This window comes from Chlamydomonas reinhardtii, chromosome 3 (genome assembly GCF_000002595.2).
Source record: "Chlamydomonas reinhardtii strain CC-503 cw92 mt+ chromosome 3, whole genome shotgun sequence".
Lineage (NCBI taxonomy): Eukaryota > Viridiplantae > Chlorophyta > Chlorophyceae > Chlamydomonadales > Chlamydomonadaceae > Chlamydomonas > Chlamydomonas reinhardtii.
The window spans coordinates 3,425,609-3,445,253 of NC_057006.1; the positions used below are offsets into that span (position 1 = coordinate 3,425,609).

General features: G+C 67.5%; 2 protein-coding genes across 2 annotated transcripts; both read right to left on the reverse strand.

Annotated features, from left to right (window-relative positions):
* Window positions 1-194: 194 nt before the first annotated feature.
* On the reverse strand, window positions 195-5,110 carry CHLRE_03g167150v5 (uncharacterized protein). Its single transcript, XM_043060809.1, has 12 exons — window positions 4,862-5,110; window positions 4,323-4,568; window positions 4,008-4,073; window positions 3,541-3,816; window positions 3,207-3,371; window positions 2,856-3,013; window positions 2,566-2,667; window positions 2,147-2,288; window positions 1,922-1,968; window positions 1,569-1,667; window positions 1,233-1,329; window positions 195-915 (listed from the first exon to the last, which is right to left on the reverse strand). The coding sequence occupies exons 1-12, from the start codon at window positions 4,895-4,897 to the stop codon at window positions 622-624; spliced, it is 1,728 nt and encodes a 575-aa protein (XP_042925938.1). The 5' UTR covers window positions 4,898-5,110; the 3' UTR covers window positions 195-621.
* Window positions 5,111-5,997: 887 nt separating this feature from the next.
* On the reverse strand, window positions 5,998-19,570 carry CHLRE_03g167200v5 (uncharacterized protein). Its single transcript, XM_043060810.1, has 12 exons — window positions 19,333-19,570; window positions 18,808-18,963; window positions 18,469-18,620; window positions 17,939-18,278; window positions 17,656-17,772; window positions 17,343-17,468; window positions 17,005-17,163; window positions 15,759-16,807; window positions 15,381-15,585; window positions 14,983-15,170; window positions 7,724-14,715; window positions 5,998-7,501 (listed from the first exon to the last, which is right to left on the reverse strand). Exons 1-12 carry the CDS (start codon window positions 19,456-19,458, stop codon window positions 7,356-7,358), a joined length of 9,756 nt encoding a protein of 3,251 aa, XP_042925939.1. The 5' UTR covers window positions 19,459-19,570; the 3' UTR covers window positions 5,998-7,355.
* Between the last annotated feature and the right edge of the window lie 75 nt (window positions 19,571-19,645).

Consider the following 19,645-nt stretch of genomic DNA (forward strand, 5'->3'; position numbering starts at 1 on the left):
AACAGCTTAATAGGGAAATGCCATAGTAACTAGCGTCGACGCTCGCGATCGGCATCCTTCGCGCCTTTTGCACCCGTGCACCTCATGGCCTCGCCCCCCCCCCCTGCTGCTCTCTTGCATCCTCCCCGACGCGCACCCTTTGTCGAGCTGGAACGTGCTGCATCTGTGGATTGCTCGCGCGTGCTGTTTTGAGCCTCGAATCCATGTTTATGGGTGCAAGGTACTAAGGTGGCAGACAGGGCACTACAGGGCTGAGACGCTGAGTCTACAGGAGTCTGGACACTGCTTAGTCATAGACTCCAGCCAACCGGCCGTACACCGCCAGTCTTAACATCCCCGGGACTTTGGTACACGCAGCGTACAAGAGCGTCAAGACCGATGCGCCCTGGCTTTGCCTATCCGTGCACCGTCCCGCCGCCCCGTCATGGGGCAACCCTGGCTAATCCTCCGAAGCCCGCCGGGAGCAGCTGGACTCTCATACCGGTACTTCCGCGCAGCCGACAGCCGCTTCACTCCGTTCCACTCCGCTTCACTGCGCTTCACTCCGCTTCACTCAGCGTCACTCCGCTACTTTTCACACTACCAACTACCAAACCCGCATGCCTCTTCCAACGCCTCTTGTCACCGAGCAGCCGCCGCCGCCGCAGCCGCGGCCGCTACCGGCGCGTCCGCCGTCGCCATCGCGCTCGCCTGCCGCTCAACCCAGTCGCTCACACTGCATGCCGCACTCCCCGCCTGCCCCTTCCCAGCCCCCAGAGCCACACCCAGACCCAGCCGCGCCGCCTGCCCCCGGATGTCTGCCTCCGCCGCCTCCACCGCCCGGGCCGCCTCGGGACCACCGGCCTCACCAATGTCACCGTCCCGGTAGTCCTCGGGTCTGGAGCGCTTGAGCGCCGACGTGGCCTGGTATAGCACCTGTACGGCGCGTGTGTTAGCGCAAGCACACGGGACAAGGGTCGACACGGTGCGCTGCAGCGAGTGTGGTTGTACAGGTAGCAGGGTTGCAGACGCAGTACAGGCAGGATGCTGTTAGCATGCATTTCTTGTGGCTGTGGGGGGCGTGACGTACTCGAAGCAGGTGAACGTATACAATTCAGTTGCGCTCAAGATTTCCGATATGGCATGCTTGTGACTGGCGGGGCTTGTGCGTCCGGTGCTACGGTATCCTGAGGGCCCGGGTGCAGCTGGTGGCGGGTGTGTCGCCCGGACCCCTCCGCGGCTCAACCCCTCACCTCACGCCAGGCCGGCAGCGGTGCCACGTCCGGCCCGCACATGGCCGCGAGTGTGTCGTTGTAGGCGAACTGATCCGTTCCCTGCATGTGCGTGTACCTGGGTGCGGCAGCAACAGCGACAGAAACAAGCGCGCACGCACACGTTGTAGACAGCATAGGCACACACATGCAGGCAAAAACGAGCCACTTAGCACCGGTGCGCTTTTTCATGCGCACACGTCAGCTAGCTCGGCTGCTGGTCCATAAGCAGCTGGCCGCTTCCCTCAGAAAGAAGCTCACTGCCGCACCCACTCGGGAAGGCACTCTGGACAAACGACTGCCCGCCTCCTCACGCACCGTGTTGGCAGCCCCTGCTCCTGCATGGAGTGCAAGTGTGCGCTGATGTCCGCCCGCATGCGCTCCACACTGGGCAGCGGCACGCGGCCCGACAACAGCCTGACAACAGGGGCAGGTGGGCGCGAGCGGTGGGGGTTGTAGATACCAGTACAAACTAACCCGAAGCCAATGCAAAAGAGCGAGGAGAGCGTGGCCTATGTTTTGACAACGGAGTGGCACTCGGGGGGTGGAAGATGCGTCCGGGCCAGGCCCTAGGCAAGTGTGCAGCGGATGAGCACAACTGGCACGGTTTCAGAGCAGTAGAGGTGGCCGGCAAAAGCGGTCACACGCGCCTCCAGCGGCCGCAACCTTACCTGGCAATCAGCTTGCTCTGCAGCTCCATTTGTGGGAACGGCACAACCTGCGCGCCGTGGACAAGGCAGAAGGCCTCTCAGTTTACTCCACTCGACTGCGCGACGTCCCTCGGATGCTTGCCAACAGGGGGTTACCCATATGAACGAATGCCGAAGGTGACCTGTCGCCTCCTAAGATACCCTCTGCACCATATACGGCATCCTTCAGTTGCCGGAGCCTCGCACCTTCCAGGGCAGGCCGATGAAGCACAGCCCGGGTGCAAGCGGCCCCGGGGGCACCATGTGCAGCCAGAGGGGCGATCCCACGCAGTTGTCAGACACCGCCGCCACCTCGGCCGCCGCGCCACGCAGAAACGGGAACGAGTACCTGTGCCAGCAGCGGGAGAGCAGCAGCGGGAGAGGGGAGATCTTGTAGCGATATTCAACTCAGCCCCCAAGGAACGGCAGATTCAGGCGTAGCTGCTTAGGCGCGAGGTGGAGGCTAGCACAATCGGAGAAGGGGACGCAATACCCACAGCACACTTGATGCTGGGTTGGTTCATTGGTTGGCCTGCAAAGCGCCTGCTGCGAGAGGAAGCGCGGCCACGAGATAGCGTGTCTACATGCTGGCTACCCCGCCCTTACTCGCGTTCCCGACCACCCACTTGTAGCCAGTGCACCAGATCACAGCGTCGATGGGCCCCTCGCGCTGCCCGCCCTCGAAGCTGGCGAAGCCGTCGGAGTGCAGCTCAGTGACCATGGGGTAGCTGCAGGGGAGGGGCCGGGAGGCGTTGTGACGAGTGCTCGGAGTGCTGAGATAGGCGCGACACTAGTCAGGTGGATTCGGGCGGCGTTTAGCACGGAGCCTTGCATGAGGCGACGCACAGCCGCTCGCCTCGCCTAGCGCCACAAAACGACACGGCATCTTGCACGATAAGTGGCATATGACACGCACCGGTAGATGTTGTTGCGGGGGCCGTACGGTGCGGCGTCCGCCCCCCATGCCTCGTTCTTCCAGGAGCGGGCCGCCAGCAGCACCCGCGCCGCGCCGCCCTCGCTCAGCTCTCGGCTCACGTCCTCGCCGCTGTTGGACGCGCCCACGACCAGCACCGCCTGAGGAGAGCAAGAGGCAAGGGGAGTAAGCGGAAGCGTGTGGGGAACACGGCTTTGGACTGAGTGCAGCCCACGCGGTACAATGGAAGCAAAGCAGCTTAGGCACCAAATGCCAAAGTCCCGGTCTGGGTGTCGCAAGTCACGCCGCGCAAGCCGCACGTGACAACCCGCGGCCAACCCACCCCTGCCGCACCTTGCCAGCCCACTGCGTCGGCTCCCGGTAGTTGTGGGAGTGCAGCTGCTGCCCGGGGAAGAGCCCCGGCGGCAGCAGCCCGCGGACCTGGCTGGGGTCGGGCAGGCGCGGCTCGGCATAGTGGCCGTTGCACACAACCACCGCATCGTACACCTCATGCTGTACCTGTGCAGGAGCAAAGCGTATGGGGCATCGGGCAAAGGCCGGGGAAACTCGGGTGGCGGAAAGCACCGGCGGCATGACGTGCATTACAGCGCGCGACGATGGAATGAGGCGAGGACTGACGCAACATTGAGGGCCGGGCGGCAGCGTGCTCGTGGGGTTGCGCACCCACCTCAGCAAGCCCGTTGCTGTGGCCGTTACTGGCACCGCCGGCGTCAGCACTGGTCGAGGCCTGGCCGTTGCTGGCTAGGCGCTCTGATGTCACGCTCCACAGCACCTCCTTCTCAACTGCGCCAGCATCTCCTCCCATGCCACCAGCGCCAGTCGCAGCGGCTCCCTCCGCACCAGCACCGGGCGCCGTCGGCTCCACCGCCACCACACGCGTGTGATGGCGCACCAGTGGCTTCAACTGGTAGTAGTCGGCGAAGGCCTCCAGGTAGCCGAGGACCTGCGGCGGCCGACCGTTTCTTCGTTATGCTGAATCAGGGCCATTACTGATTCATGCAGTGGGGATCGACTGGGGTCCTACCTTTGCAAATGCACTGGAAGTTCACCAGAGCATGGCACCGCAACGTGGACCTTTTTATGGTTGATAAAGCTTTTGTCAGTACCCTCCTAATGCACTGTCCATCGCCTCACCTCCTGGTGCCCACAAAAGCGCCGGCTGTCGTTTGAGTAGCGCGGCCCCAACACCGCCGCGTCAAACTGCACAAAAATGAATACCGGTAACAACGTGCGGTAGAGGTACAGCCTTTGTTCGGGCGCTTCAGCGGCCATCAGTAGAGAGAGCGGGCGGGCGGGTGTCTAACTGCATCCTTTCTGCCGGCCGGCGTGGGCCCAGCCCTCAGGACTCTTACTCTGTCCTCGCTTCCAGCGCTTCGGCTTCACAGCCCTCGCGTGATGCCAATCAGCCCTGCCCAGTCTGCACCTGGCCAGCCCAAGTGCCTCACCCACCGGGAAATCTGAGTAGCTCATGATCTCACGGGGCAGGTTGGTTCGCAGCTGTTTGTACATGGAGCTGTGCACGCGTGACTCGGGAGGCCGCTGCTCGTCCAGCCCCAGCGCGTCGGCTTCGGTGCGCGCATCGAAGCGCCACACGCCGCCCACACCACCCGACTGCTCCAGGACAGTGACCACGTGGCCCTCCCTGCGCAGCTCGCGCGCGGCCACTAGCCCCGCCGCACCGGCGCCGATCACCGCCTGCGGTTGGCCAGGCAAGGAGCGCCGTCGGCAGGACGTCAGCGAGGGTGGCCGACGTGTTTGACGGGGGTTGGGTGGGGTGGGCTAGTGGCGTGGCTACGTGGCTGGTTACGCGCGCACAAGTCGCATTTTGGGCTCATATGTCTCATTAGTTGCGCACAGTGCGCAAATAACAAAAAATGCACTGCTGTGGCCTGCGCGGTCAGCCCGATTGAGCACCTCCACCACTCGCTTGCAAGTCTGAAGCAACATTGGACTTTGCAGTAACCGGTATATAATTCATAAACACGCACCACGCGACGTGAGCGCTTTGTGCGGTCCGACGCCATGTCGCTCTGCTTTGTGTTCAGGCAGCAAACCGCTGTGACTCGCGAGCTCTTGAACACTAATTGCTGACGCGATGTGGGCCCGGCGACGCGAGGGCCCACTCGGATGAGACACCGCATACTCAGTCACCCAGAGGTCGCGAGGCCCCACCCAACCGCACGTGCTCAGCGTAGGGCCGAAACGTGTATGTATTTTGATGTGTGTGTTAGGCAAGGGGTCGGGGATGTTATTGTTTCTCGGGCGGGGCGAGTGCAAGGGTACCCACCGAAGCGGCATGCAACAGTTGCAACCGCGAAACACACACGCCTCCCCACGCGTCCCCCGAGTCCCCATCACTTGATCACCCTTGCCGCGCTTGCGGCCAGGGCAGCAGCCGTCGGGGGCACCGCTGCGTTACGCTGTTGCACGTGCGCTATCCAGCCTGCATCAGCGGCGCGACCTTACGCCGAGCGGCGTGAAGTGGTACCGTACATACATGGCGGCATGACGGCATCAGCTGTTGGCTGCAGTGGTCACAGGCACCTAAATACAAGGTCAAAGCTCAATAGTGCATTGCCCGGTCCCTTGCAACCCACAAACGCAAACCACACACACCTTCTTCGTACCGGGGCCGTCCGCGCCCTCTGCGCCCTGGGCTGCCGCCTTCTCCCTGCGCATCTCCCGGACCCTCCGCTGCAGGGCGGCCGCCTTGCACGGCTGGCAAGCGCCGTCGCACTTGGCACCGCCCCTGGTGTCTTTCTCGCCGCCGCCTGAGGGGCCTCCTCAAGCTGCAGGCGGCGGCTTTCCGCCGCCACATGCTCGTCGCCGGCGCCCTGCCCCGCCGCTTCGCGTGCCGCGTGGTGAGTGCGGCATGGCTGGCGTCGTCGCTGCTCGACTCGTCCGACGTGCTGTCGCTGCCTACTTCTGCCAGCCATGCCGTGATGCCGTATGCACGCGAAGCGGTTGGGCTGCAGACACCACAGAGACGGACGCTGGAGGTGACACTACGCTTGCAACTGCATAGCACATCTGTTGGCTGCCGCCAGCTGCGTTGCTCATGCACTGAGGCCACTGCCTGAAAGCCTTGGTACATAGCGCTTGTTGAACTCGTCGTCAGAAATAGCCGGCTCGTCCATTACAGCTGGGACAGAACCAGCGTGCCCGTGCCTTCTCGTCTCTTGCACCATCTCCTTCGAGATATGGGGAACCAAGAGCAATACATATAATGCGGTGTATTCTCCAGTGCAAGAATGGCGCGCCATCAACCACAGCCACAAAGGCAAAGCTGCTACCAAAGCGCGGATAGGCGACTACCATGTATGGATCCGAGGGTTCCAACTTGCTCACACTGCACCATCCGAACTGTTTTTGCCCCGAGGTATCCCCAAGGAGGTCACACTAACAAGCTAACAGAGCGGAGGCGATGACACCACACATGTGATGGCCACCAGTACTACCGGTTACCGGTAACTGTGAACGCACCCTCTGGCCTCTGCGTTTGCCCACCGCACCCCACACACTTGCAGCTACCTGACTATGTCTACTCGCCGGCCGTTGTCTACAGCACGAGGCTAATGCCCTATGACAGCCACTGCTGCCAGCGGCTGCCCGCTCAGTTAACATGCAAACATACTCTATGCTTTGGTCATTGGCACGACTGAAAGCCGTTCTCAGTGCTCAAACCGTCGCTCGCTCTAAGGCATCCACGTCAGACCCCCGCGTCCCCCTGCCGGTTGCGCATCTTTCGGCGCCCTCTCAACGGAGCCTCCAAACCTTGAACAGTTCGTGCTTGACCCTAGGCGTGCGCATTTAAAGCTCCCGGCATCCAAACTCATTCGTATGTACCCTCCTCAAACGACAGTGCCATCGTACCTCCTGGACTCATAACGCATATATTAATGGGGTGATGTAACATAGTGATGCAAATGTACCCCACATAGTAGCGCCTACACTAGTTGCGAGCCCGATGCCCGCCGCTATGCCCCATGCTGGCATGCCCTCCTCAAGCCTGCCACCTACTGAGGGCCTTGTGACCGCACCACGGCACCGGGAAGGCCAGCTAGCAGGCACGTGTCCGATGCCGAATGCGATGCCGGTGTCGACCTGCTCGAGAACAAGCCACTTCAACCGCTGCCGAGTCTATGTAGCCTGTCAGCTGTGCATGCGCATGCCTGCTGGAGTGCTCGATTCACGTGACATACTGCCTGGGTTCTCTCTGTAATGCCCAATGCGGCCTGCTGCCGCTCTGCTCGCTGCCGCCGCAGGACGCTGCAGCAGCCAACGCTCTCTCCATGCCGATGCCCCACCAAATGCTACACTGTATCAAACGCACCCAAGTTCGGTACTGCTGCTGAAGTGGCGCCGTGCTGACTGTGGCGCCGTCCCCACCAGCTGGACGGCGTCAGCCCAGTGCTTCTTCCATTACCCGATACACTCCTTCCCTCCCGCATTCCTCCCCATCGCTCGCCTCGTGGCCCCTCATCAGTCGAACAGCTTGTGTAGCTCCTCCAGAAGCTCCAGTTGCGCCGCCAAGCCGCGCACGCCCAGCTCGTCACGCAGCATGTCGCGGACCACTGCCGCGCCGCCGCCGCCCTTCATGACCCGCATCAGCCCGCACAGCGCGCGGCCTGTGCATACGGCGGCGGCGGGAGCGGGTTGGGCAACAGGAGCGCGTGTTAGCCAAGCACACAAGGAGGAAGGGACTCGACACTGCCCACGCAGAGGAGCTGCGCGTCAATGAAGCGGGCTCTGCAGTATGAGCACCCGGGAGGCCCCATGGTGTCTTCAACCCAACCCGCGGCCCCGCCCCCGCCACCGCCCCCGCCGCCGCCGCCCCGCTTCCACCTCACCTGTGATGCCCTGCTCCTCGAAGCCGTCCGCCAGCTCGCCGTGGCCCACGCGCACCAGCCAGTCGCGCACCTGCGCGCCGCCCCATTTCTCCACCAGCACGCTGGTGCTGCTGGGCACGTCCACCGCCTCCTCCTCCTCGCCCCCCTCCCCGTGGTGCTCGCCGCCGCCCATGCCACCCATGCCGTCGAGGCCGCCGGACGCGGCGCCGCCGAGCTCGCCGTAGCCGAGCGCGCCCTCGCCCGACACGCGCGGCCGGCCAGGCGTGCCAAACCCGTTCTCGTCGCCGTCGTAAAACTCATCGTAGCCGTCATAACCGTCATAGTCACGGCCGCGCTCGTCCGCATCGCCATCGTGCTCGTCCTCAGGATCCCGCTCCTCGCCCAACAACTCCTCAGCCAGCTCGCCTGTGGTGTCATCGCCGGCGGCGGCAACGCCCGCGTTTTTCCGGCTGCTGCTGCCAATCACCATGAGCGCACGTTCATGACTGGCGTCCTCCATCGCATCCCTGAACTCGTCCTCGCCCTCCTGCACGCCGCCTGCGGCGCCGCCGCCGAGCACCGACGCCGGCCGGCTGCGCCGCGGCCGGCCGCCCGACGCCGACGCCCCGCCGGCGCTGCCGTTGCTGAGGACGCTGCGGCGGCTGTTCGCTCTCGCAGCTGCCAGCATGCCCGGCGCAGGCGGCGCGCTCGCGGCAGCACGCCACGCGCTGCCCTGCTGCAGCAGCGCCTGCTGCGCTGCGGCCAGTCCGTCCGCCCCCTCCTCCAGCACAACGTCGCTGTGGCTCGCCTCGCCATCATCCAGGGCTGGGTACTCCGGCCCCCGGCGGTGGCCGGCGGCGGCGGCGCCGCCGCCCACCTGCTCAAACTGCGGCGTGGGTGCGGCGCCGCTGCGCCACACGGACCACGGGATGTCCACACTGCGCCGCGAGTTGTGCGGCGCCGGGCCGGGCTCGTACGCGCTGCCGGGCGCCTCCGCCACCCGCCCCAGCCGCGTCGGCCCGGCGCCTCGGCCCGCACCGACACCCCCGTCGTCGCCCACGTCGTGCGCCGCCGGCCGGCGCTCCACTGCCAGGGACCGGCGGCCGCTGCCGTCTAGCAGCATGGCCAGTCGCTCACCCACAAGGTCGTCTGCGTCGCCGTCAACGCCTGACGCTGCTGACGCCATAGCCACGACCAGGGCGTTGGGCAAGGCGCCGCGTGCTGCCGTGACGGCGGCGGCCGCCGCCTCGGCAGCCGAGGGACTGCCGCGCGCCCAGGACAGCGCTTTCCACTTGGCCGCCACGAGTGCGGACTGCGGCGCAGCCGCTGCTCCTGCCGCTGGGCCCGCGGCCGGGCCCTGCAGTGCGCCGTTGGCAGCAGACATGGAGACAGCGGCAGCCGCCACGACCGCCACCGACGACTTCTCCAACGAAGGGCGCTCTACCTGCGATGGCAACCCCGCTGAGGCCGCGAAGGGGCTCACGACGCCTGCTGCCGCCACAGAGCCAGCATGCAGCTGTGGCCCACTTAGTGAATGGCGGCCCTGCGGCGCCGCCACCACTGCTGCTGCCGATCCTGCTGCTGCCGCACCACCAGCCTGGAAACCAGACGCGCTGGCAGCTGCAGTCGGGGAGACAATGGCGGCACGGTTTCCGACGGCTGCAGCTGCTAAGGCCATGTGCCCAAGGCTGGCGGACCCTGCGCCGTCGAGGCAGGGGCTGCCGAAGGCACCCAGTCGCGAGCCGCGGTCCATGCTAGTAGTGGTGCTGCGGCACTGTGCTGCGGCAGGCACGGCTTCGCTACTGCTGAGCTCGCCGTGAGCGGTGGTGGCCGGCGAGGCGAGGCCTGCCTCCCCCGTGGTAGGGTGGCTGTCGTGAGGGTCCGAGTCAAACATCACAGGGTGCGCCTCGATGCTTCCCCGCGCCGCACTGCCGCGTGCTGACGGTAAGGATGGCGCTGCCTCAGACGTCCGGATAGCTGCGCCCGCGGCCGCCGCGTCCCCAACGTTCACAAACATGCTGTCGACGCTGCTGCCACGCCCGGTCGCCGGCGTCGCGCCGTCCGCAGCCAAGGATGCCGCCCGCGAGCTCTTCTTTCCGGCGCCGGAGCAGCTGCGGCCCGTGCCTGTGCCGCTGCTGCGTCTGCCACCCACCACCGAGGCCAGTACCGCTGTCACCGGCCGTAGCAGCGACGCCAGCAGCGGTGTGCGCAAGTAGGTTGCTGGCGCTGCGGGTGCGGCGGGTGCCTCGTCGGGTGGCAGTGCAGCCGCCCCCGCCTGAGCGCCTGTAGCGCCCGCAGGCGCCGCCGCGGCAGGCACGGCGCTGGAAGCCGGCTGCGACGGCGGCACGCCGGGCAGCGGTAGGCTGCCGGCAGCCGAGGCGAGCGCAGCGAATGGGGTGGAGGCGGCAACGCCGCTGGTGCCCGAGTCGGGCGGCGCCACATGCCGCGCCTGTGCATGCACCTGCGCAGGCCCGTGCGCCCGGCCCGGCGACATAGCCCGGTGGTGGGACGCGGACAGTCGCGATAGCCAGTTGGCTGTGACGTTATCGCTCGACAGGTGCGACAGCGAGCGCTGGCCCTCGCTGCTCACGCGGCCGCTCGGCGCCGTCGGCATTACTGATCCGAAGGCCGCGACGAAGTCGGCTGCGACGATGTTGGCGCCGCCCGGGCCGCTGCGCAGTGGCCCCAGCACTGAGGAGTGCCAGTGCGAGGATGAGCCGTACCGGCCGCTGCCCCCGCCCGACGGGAGGCCGGCTGGGCCGCTGCCGATGCCGGATGGAAGGCCGCCCGGGCCGCTGCCGGCACCGGACGAGAGGCCGCCCTGGCCGACGTTTGGCAGCCGCTGCGAGGACGCCACGGAGGAGGGCGCGCTGGCGGTGGCGGCAGCGGTGGTGAAGATGCTGGCGGTGTGTACCAGCATGGCCGCGGCTGCGGCATCGGCATCGCCCTCGCCCTCGCCTGGGGAGGCTAGGCCCCGCTCTGCCGTAGGCAAAGGGCCGGAGCTCAGCACGTGCACAAACTGCTCCGCCGCGTCGCGGCCCCAGGCTGACGGCAGCCCCAGCAAGTCGCCGTTGATGTGGCTGGGGAGGCCGCCGTCCGCCTCCAAGCTCCCGCTGCCGCTCGCCTTGAGGCGGATCATGCCCGCCTCCTCGCCCTCCTCCGCATCAACGGACGTGCCGCACCTGCCCTCGTCCCGGCCATTGCTGCTGCCGCCCGACACGAGCGGCAGTACGTGGCCCTTCTCCCGCCGCAGCAGCTCCCGCCGCGTCCGGCTGGCCCCCTGCGTAGCCGCCAGCGCCTGCCTGGACAAGCACGGCCCCGGCATGAGCGCAGACACGTGCGCCGCCACCTCCGCGACGTCCGAGGACTCGCCACCGGCACTGCCGCCGTCATCTTCATTTTCCTCCGCCTCATCCAGCTCGTCATCAAGCCCCTCCGCCGCCGCTGAGCACAGCGCCAGCCGGCTGCGCCAGCGCCGGGTCAGGCCGCCCGCCGCGCCGCCGCCGCCGCCAGCCCCAGGCCCAGACCCTGGCGCACCCACCACACCGGCGCTGCCTTGCCGCCGCGCGCGCAAGCCCTGTGCCGCGCCCGCCGCAGCCGCAGCAGCAGCAGCCGCGCCCGCCGTACTGCCCACTATCGAGGGCCCAGAGCCCGTGAAAATGTCCGTGTCAGCACCCATCGCCACCGAGTCCACGTCGCTGGGCGCGCCCGCGTACCCCACGCCGTGGCCGCTGCCGGGATAGTCGCTGGCCGCACATTCTGACGGCGCCGTGAGCGAGGTGGACGTGCCTGCGTGCCGCAGCCCCGCCGCCGCGATGGCGTGCGGCGCGGACGCCTGCCGCCGCGCGGTGACGCCCGGCCCCACGCCGCAGCCCCTGGTGCCGCCACGCCCATCGCCCATGCTTGGGTCTTGGCCGGACCCAGACTGCTGCTGCGAGTCCAGCTCTGCGTCGACGATAGCTAGCCGGTGCGGCTGGCGCGAACGTACCTGAGGCGAGGGCTCAATTGAGCTCATGTCGTCATTGCCCGACTCAGGCTCGACCAGGCACGCCGCTGCGGCTTCAGCCGCCGCCGAAGGGCCGGGCGGGCCGGCGCTGGAGGCCTCGGACGCGAAATTGTCAACCAGGCGCGGCGCGCTGTCGTCGGCGTTGTGGTGGTCGCGGTGCTGGTGACCGTTGCTGTGGTGGTTGTGGTGCGGGTGCAACGCGGCGGCGACCAGGCACAGGCCCTGCGCGCTCGTGACGCTGTTGTTGGCGCTGGCGTAGCTGCCGGCGCTGCCCAGCGAGCTCGCGTACGGGGTATCGCACGGCGTGCCAGGCATGCTGCGCCACTTGGCAACCGCACTTCGTGCTGCTGCAGCCTCCGGCCCGGAGCCCTCCCCTTCGCCCCCACCGCGGCCCTGCTCCCGTTCCTGCTCCTGCTCCAGCTCCTGCTCCTGGGCCGACTTCGGGCTGAGGTCTTGGTCCGTAAATGACCCGCCAGACACGGGCGCGGCCGCGTCCACGTCGGCGTGCGCGGCGGCCAGGGCCGCCCCGCGCGCCATAGGGGATTGGTGCGGGCTGGCCTCGGACTCGTCGAAGGCGCGCGGCAGGCCCGGCAGCAGCATGTCATCCGACAGGTTGGAGGGCATGCTGCTCAACGTCACCATCAGCAGCGGCGAGGCAGAGTCGTCCTCCACACCGGCCGCTGCCGGCTCCGCTGCTGCCCCTTCGTCCCCAGCCGAAGCCGAAGCCTTGGCCGAAGCCGCGGCCGCATGTGATCCGCTGCGCCTTGCCTCCTGCTGCCTTGGCGCCGCTGGCGCCACGGCGTACAGGCTGCTAGCATGCCACACCTGCTGCTGCTGCTGCTGCTTGGGCTGCTGCAGCTGCGCTGGCTGCGCCGGTGGCTGCGTGTCCTCCTCCCAAGAGTCGCGCAAGGCGCTGCGGCGGATGAAGGGCTGCGAGGCCACCTCCGTCTGGGCTGTGGCCAGCACGCCGAAGTCAAGACTGCCCTTGGCGGGCCCTGACCCCGCGGCCGCAGCCGCTGCTCCGTGCTGTGCATTCCCCACCACGCCGCGTGTGCCATTCGCCGCTGTTGTGCCATGCATGTCGTGGAGGTCCGCGTGGTGCGGGTCCGAGCAGGTGTGGCTGCAGACCGACACCGACCCCGACGCGGCCTCCTGAGCCTCGAACGGCTGCGGCTGCCTGCCGTGCGTTGCCCCTCGCGGCGGCGTGGGCAGGCGGGAGGAGCGCCCGGACGAGCCGGCAGCGCTGCTGCCGTCGCCGCACATCGCTGTCGCGGCCGTCAGAGCCGCGAGGTCGCCGTTGGAGGAGCATCCTGACATGGTGCCGGCATGGTGCCGGCCCGCGCCGTCCTCCGCCGCTAGGCGTGCCTGGTGCTGCTGCAGCAGCAGCTGCAGCGGCGATCGCTGCGCCGGCTGGGCGCGCGCCTCCCACGGCGCGGCGTCCGCAGCTGACGCCGAGTTCAGCGCTGACGCCATGCCAGGCGTTGCTGGTACCTCCCTGGTGCCGCCAGCCGCACCCAGGTCCACCGTAACTACCGGCCCCTCAGCGCTGGTCCCCGCCGCTGGCTCGTCAGCCGCCCGGCTCATGTTGACCACGCCCACCACCTCCGCCGCCCGCCCCACCATGCCTGCGGCCGGCGGCGGCAGCCGCCCCGCCGCGGCCTCTTGCTCCTCGAGCGGCGACAGTGGCGGAAGCGCGAGCGGGTCCCTCGCGTGGTCCAGCCATTCCCGCTCAGCCGTGGTCTCGCTGAACGCCTCATGCCAGCTGCCCAGCTCCCCCGAAGCCACCGGCGTCTCGCTCTGCCCATGGCCTTGCCCCGCGAACGCGCGCAGCCCGGCCACACCCCGCATACCCATGCCGCCGCCCCCCGAGCGCCGCGCGTCGCGGCCGACGATGTGCGACGGCGCGGACGTGTGCGCTGCAGACGCCGAGGTGGGCGAGCCCTCGAACGCGGCCAGCGGCGGCGGCATGGGCAGCGAACTCGGCGCAACGGTGGCCTCGCTCCAAGGCTCCAACTCCGCCTCTGCTCCACCCATGAGCGACCGGAAGCTGCTGCGGCCCACGACCCACGGCCCGCCTGCAGCGCCAGCTGGTACGGCGCCCCCACCAAAGGCGCCCACGCCAAAGGCGCCAACCTGGGTACGAGGTATGTCCAGCGACATGCGGCCGCGTGTGCCGCGCGGCGGCTGCGGCCGCGGCGAGTGCTCCACGCCCATGCACAGGTCCAACTCTGTGAGGGATGACTCCTCTGGGATGTGCGGTGACAGCCCTCGTGAGATCAGGCCGCCACGGCCCTGCAAGGCTGCCGCCGCGGCGGCCGCCGCCGCAGGGCCGTTGCGCATGCCAGGCGCCGCAGCCTCCGCAAACTGCATGTAATGCGCCTTGTGGTGGTGCGGGTGCGGGTACAGGTGGTGCCCTGCGCTGTGAGTGCTGCCGTGCGTGTGCTGCCCCTGCTGCTGATGCGCGTGCTGCGCGTGCGAGCGGATGTTCTTCATGCTGTGCAGGCTGACCTGGCTGCCCCATGCGTGGTGGGGCAGCGGCGGCGAGGTGTGACTGGACACCGGCCCGGGACCTTGCGAGGGGTAGGGCAACTGCGGCAGGCTCGTCGCGCTGCCCTGGGCCTGGTTCTGGTACGCGAGTGACGCCGTGTGCTGCTGCAGCTCCTGCGGCGTGTAGTGCAGCGGCTGCGACGCGCCCACCATAGACGCCGGCGGCGAGGGCATGGCTGTGGAGGTCCGGCGGCTGTGCCGGCCCACGACGCCCACACTCATGCTGCCTGCACCTCCACCCACCGTGCGCATGCTCATCACGCTGCCCGGCCCGCCGCCGCCGCCACCAGCGTTGGCGCTCACGTGCGCGCTGAGTGTGCTGGTGGTGTGGCGGCGGCACTGGCGCGCCAGCGGCCCCAGCTCCCGCTCCAGCGCGCCCATGCGCTCGGGAATGAGGCGGCGCTCGGAGCAGTCAAAATAGAGCTTGGTGCCGATGAGGATGCCCAGCCACCCGGTGGGCCTGTGTAGTGGCGGTTGCGGTATAGAAAAAGGTTGAGGAGCGGGCTCGCGTAGCGCGCGACCGCCGGCAGCGTATGACCAAAACGCTATTATGTCTATGCGCGGGGCATGCCGCAGGCTAGCCAGGTGCCACCAAGGCGCTGCTCCTGCCGGCCTGCCGCCCCGCTGCATACTACGAACACCTCGCGCCGCGTTTCGCACTCTATCCCGCGCGACCCTCTCGCTTGCGCTCTGCAACCCATACTGACTCGTCGACGCGTGGTCGCACCTGTAGCCGCGCTCCATCATGATGGGGATGATGCGCTTGCGCTGCTGGTAGGCGTACTCTGCCTCGGCGCGGCAGGCCTGGCTCTCCTTGTAGCGCTTGCTGATGCACAGCAGCACCGCCGCCGCGCCCTCCACCGCCAGCGCCATGGCCTCCAGCGTGGAGCCAGACATCTTCTCAATGTCCATCCACTGCGTTAGGCGGAGTAAGTGCCGGCAACAACGTCAAGCATACAGGACCGCAACCCAACAAACGGTTGCGGGCGCCTCAAATTTAACCGCTGGCTAAAGGGGCACCGTGTGCTTGCACAGCGCAAGCGCCCGAAAAGCCGTAGCAGTGCCCACTCCGTGCCCGCCAATACCAGTACTGACGACCCCTGACGGCCCGCTGCCGGCTCTCACCGTGACGAGGCCCCGACGCTCCAGCGCCTCCTTGATGAGCAGCGCCTTCTGCTGGCTGCCCCACTCGTAGCTGACCATGATGTGCGCGGTGGGGGCCGAGCCGCCGCCGCCGCCCATGGTGATGGAGGAGGCAGTGGACATCTGCGCTAGGCTCTGGCTGTGGCCGTGGCCCTGCAGCCCGCCGCCGGCTTGAGCAGCAGGCGTGCTGCAACCGGGGGATGCGTTGTATCAGTGTGGCATCACGCCTTGATGGAGTGGCAGGTACGCGGCAGACATGGAATGAGCCCGCAGCCCTAACCCAGCATTCTACCTGTGACCTTTTGCTGACCTTTACCCGCCCGCTCATCCCGCCCCCCCCCCACACACGCACACACTCACAGGGCGTACAAGCTGCTGCTGTAGGGCGGCGACAACGCCGCGGCGCCGGTGCTGGCCGCTGCCGGGCCGTTGGTGACAGTGCTGGTCCGCGAGGAGGCGCTCGACGCCGTCCGCTGCAGCTTCGGCCGCGACTGTTGCTGTTGCTGCGCCTGCTGCGATAAAGCAGCGGCCTGCAACTGGTGTGCGCCACGCGGCGACAGCGGAGGCATTGGCCCTGCACCGCCGGCGGAGCCGGTCCACGCATCTTGCGCCGGGCGTGCCGACAGCGACAGCCGCCGCGCCCGGGCGTCGGCGGACGGTAGTGGCAGCCCCAGTGGCAGCTGCAGTGCCGAGTGCGACTGTAGCGAGGGGCCGTGGACGCCGCCCGCCTCTGTGCCGGGAGGGGCCCCGGCTATGATGGAGCTACACACACTGGACATGGCTACCGCGAGCGCCGGCGGGAGCGTCACGCCGTCCTCGTCGATGCGCCCGTGGACCGCTGACGGCACGTGCCAGGCAGACGCCTGCCAGGTCTCCCCATCCAGACCCGCACCCGGCCCCGCCTGTGCCGCTGCTGCCGCCGCCATTGCCGCAGAGCCCGGCGGCTCCTGGCGGTTGGAGACGGTGCACCGCGGCGGCCCTCGCTGAGGCCCGCCGCTTGGTGGACCCTGGTGCTGCTGGTGCTGCTGGTGATGATCCGCGTGCCCGTGCCCCTGCCCCTGCCCGTGCCCATGGCTGTGGCTGTGGGCTTGCGGGTTGCCGTCCGAGCCCAGGTGAGCCGGCGGCTCGTCATACGCTCCCCCAGGATGCCCCTGCCCGTGCCCGTGGCCATGCCCATGCCCATGCCGGCTGTGGTGGCCCTGGCTCTGGTGGTGTTGGGCTGCATCGGCGGCCCCGCCGTTCGCCACGTGCGGCGCGCGGCGCTGGCCGTGCTCGTTCACGCCCAGCGTAAACAGGCAGCCGCGCGCCACCTCGCGCACTAGGTCCAGGCCCGACTGCCGCGCCGCGCAGATGGCGGCCACCAGTGCCGGGTGGGCAAGGATTTGCTCGCGCGCCGGCTCGTAGAAGGCCTGTAGAGTGAGGAGCGGCGAGGACAGAAGAGTGAGCAATGCCGTGGTGCAGAAAGGCAAAGCAATGGCAGAACCTACTGCACCAAAGTGAGTGTGCAAGCCACTGAATTCTGCATGTAAGTTGCATGCCCACACCTGAATCTGCCCTCTGCACACAAGCTACGCCGCGCCCCGCCCCCGGCACACCATGCACGCACCAGGTTCCACAGCGCCTCCACGCAGTACTTGACGGTGATGGCCTTGCGCGCGTGCTCATCCGCACACAGCACCTCCGCCAGCACGCCTACGCCGCCCTCGCGCGTCAGGATGGGCTTGTTGTCCTCGTTGGCGCTCAGCCGCGCCAGCGCCTGGCACACCTGCGTGTGTTGCAAGGCGCGAGGGCGTCGTGTAAGGTGCGCATGCACGCGGGCTAAAGCATACGGCACTGTCCACATGGAAAGATAGAGCCTACTAGCTGCGAGGCGCCGCCTTGGTGTGAACACTGGAAGCATCGCAGTTGTGAACGCACGCGGTATGGCGGCTGCCAAGCCCGCACCTTCCAGCACGTCCAGAAGTAGCCATGGCACATGACGCGCGCGCGGGCGCAGGACAGCACCGTCAGCATCTCCTTCATGCCCGCCTCGTCCATGCGAAGCAGCGGGTGCTGCTCCTCATGCCCCACCTGCAGGTGGGGTCCACGGTCGTATCACACAGGCGTTACGACAGCCAGCCATCCCGCTGCCGCTCCCGGCACAGCACGACCACTGTAGCCTCCTCCTTCTCAGGCTCAACGCATGGCGTCCCACACAATCCCTTTTTCCTCCGGTTTTACACCCCAGCTATCCGTTTGCGCCCACCACCCAGCCCACCAGCAGCGCCACGGCCATGGTGGCGTTGATGCGGCGGTAGGGGTCGGGCTCGCGCTGCATCACCGCCGCCAGCTCCAGCGCCGCGCCCACAGCCAGCAGCCCCGGGTGATTGGCGATCTGCGGGTGTGCAGCCGCGCAGTTGGGATGTAAGCCAGCATGGCCGCGTACCACTCCCATTGAACTTGACGATCCGCGCCCCTCCTGCCTGCCCCGCTCAACCCCTCCTGCAACCAGCCCTCGCCCAAACGCATTGCCCTGTCCTGTCTCTTCCAGCCCCCCGCACCTGGTGGCACAGGTTGCGTAGCGCCGCCGCCGCGCACGCCGCCATGGACTGCTGCTCCGAGGACAGGATGATGGGCGCATCCGGGTGCATCGTCACCTGCTTCCCGGCCCCAGAGTCGTGGCCCTCCGCAGCCTCGCCCTGCTCGCCTTCCCGCTCGCCGCCCTCTCTCCCTGCAGCGCCGTCTGCGTCCGGGCTGCCGCCGCGGCTGCTGTCGCCGGCCCCAGGAGTGTCTGGGCCCTGTGCTGCGCCTCCGCCGGCGATGTCTGCGGCGGTCCCGGCTGAATCATGTGGCCGGCCGTCTATGCTCTGGCCGTGCCCGCGCCCGTCAGCTCCTCCAGGCCTGGCATGAGTGGGGGCCATCGGGCATGCGGGCAATTGCGAACGGTGTGCTGGCTAGGTAACAGGCCGGACCAGAACACTGCAAGGCGCTGCCCAGCCCATCCCGTGGCGTGCCACGGCTTCGCCAATGCCCACCGCTCTCTGGCCGCAGCCAGCCTCTGCCCCTTCCGCCCACTTGCTCACACCCGCACCTGCACAGCTGCACCAAGCGCTTCACCAGCTTGGTGTGCATGACTGTGGAGTGCACCTCCAGGTTGAACGCCAGCAAGCTGGTCAGCAGCTGCAGCGCGGCTGCCTGCAGAGCCATGCTGGCGGCGCCGCTGTGCGCCTCCCGGACCAGGATCTGGGTCGGGCGCAGTGAGCCAGGGCGGGTCAGAGGCGTGCCGCATTCATGCCTGGTAACACGCCCACGCACCCTTTGGCCAAGCCAAGCACCACCCTCCAGCTCCCAAACGTTCATTCGTACCCATTTCAACCTTCCCTCAGCAGCCAACAATCTCTGCACACTTGCATCGTCTGAGCGCCCGCACCTGCTCCAGCAGCTCTATGGCCCCGAGGTTGACCATCTGCTGCACCCCGATGCGGTTACGGTACGCTAGCAGCCGCAGCGCCTCAAACGCAATGGGCTGACGCTGTACCGCCAGGTTGTACAGCTGCCGCAGCGCGCCGCTGTCGCACAGCTCGGCCTGCAGGCGAGGAAATAGGGGGCGGGGGGCGGTATGGTCAGTGACAGGGTGTGCATGTGCCTGGAGGCCGGGGCTGTGGGCGCAGCCTAGCGGGAGCACTAAAGCGCCCTCTGCACAAGGTTATGGTGCGCGTGGCGGAGCTGCCGCGATGACCGCACAGCCGCAACGTGCAGCCCTCAAAACACGCCCGCGCGTTGGGACGAACCGGCCCAAGTCGCGACTACCCTGCGCTTGCGCATCTATCCTTGGGTTGCCGACTTATTTACTCTGAGATGCACCAGCCATGGCCCGGACGCGGTGAAAGGGTGTCAACGGCCCGATTCCAGAGCCCTGCAATTTATGCCGGCCGCATGATTCGTATCACTTCACCTGAAATTGCCTGACGTGGGGTGAAGCGCTGTTGATAGCCGCGGCAAGACCGTCCCTTATAGCCACAGCGGCCGAGGCGTCCTCCATGGCCTCTACCAGCGAAGCGCCCTCCTCCGCGCTCGCCATGCCTGCTTCGTAAACTGTGGACAGGCAGGGCCCGTCAGGGTCTACTATTCATTTGCGGAGCTCGTTGAAATGGTCGCAAAGCCCGGTCATGGATTTCCTAGCTCCATATTATCGAAGGATTGTCCATTTCCAGCTGTTTAACGTCAGCCCTTTATGGCGGGGAATCCTTTTGCAGGCGACTGGCCGG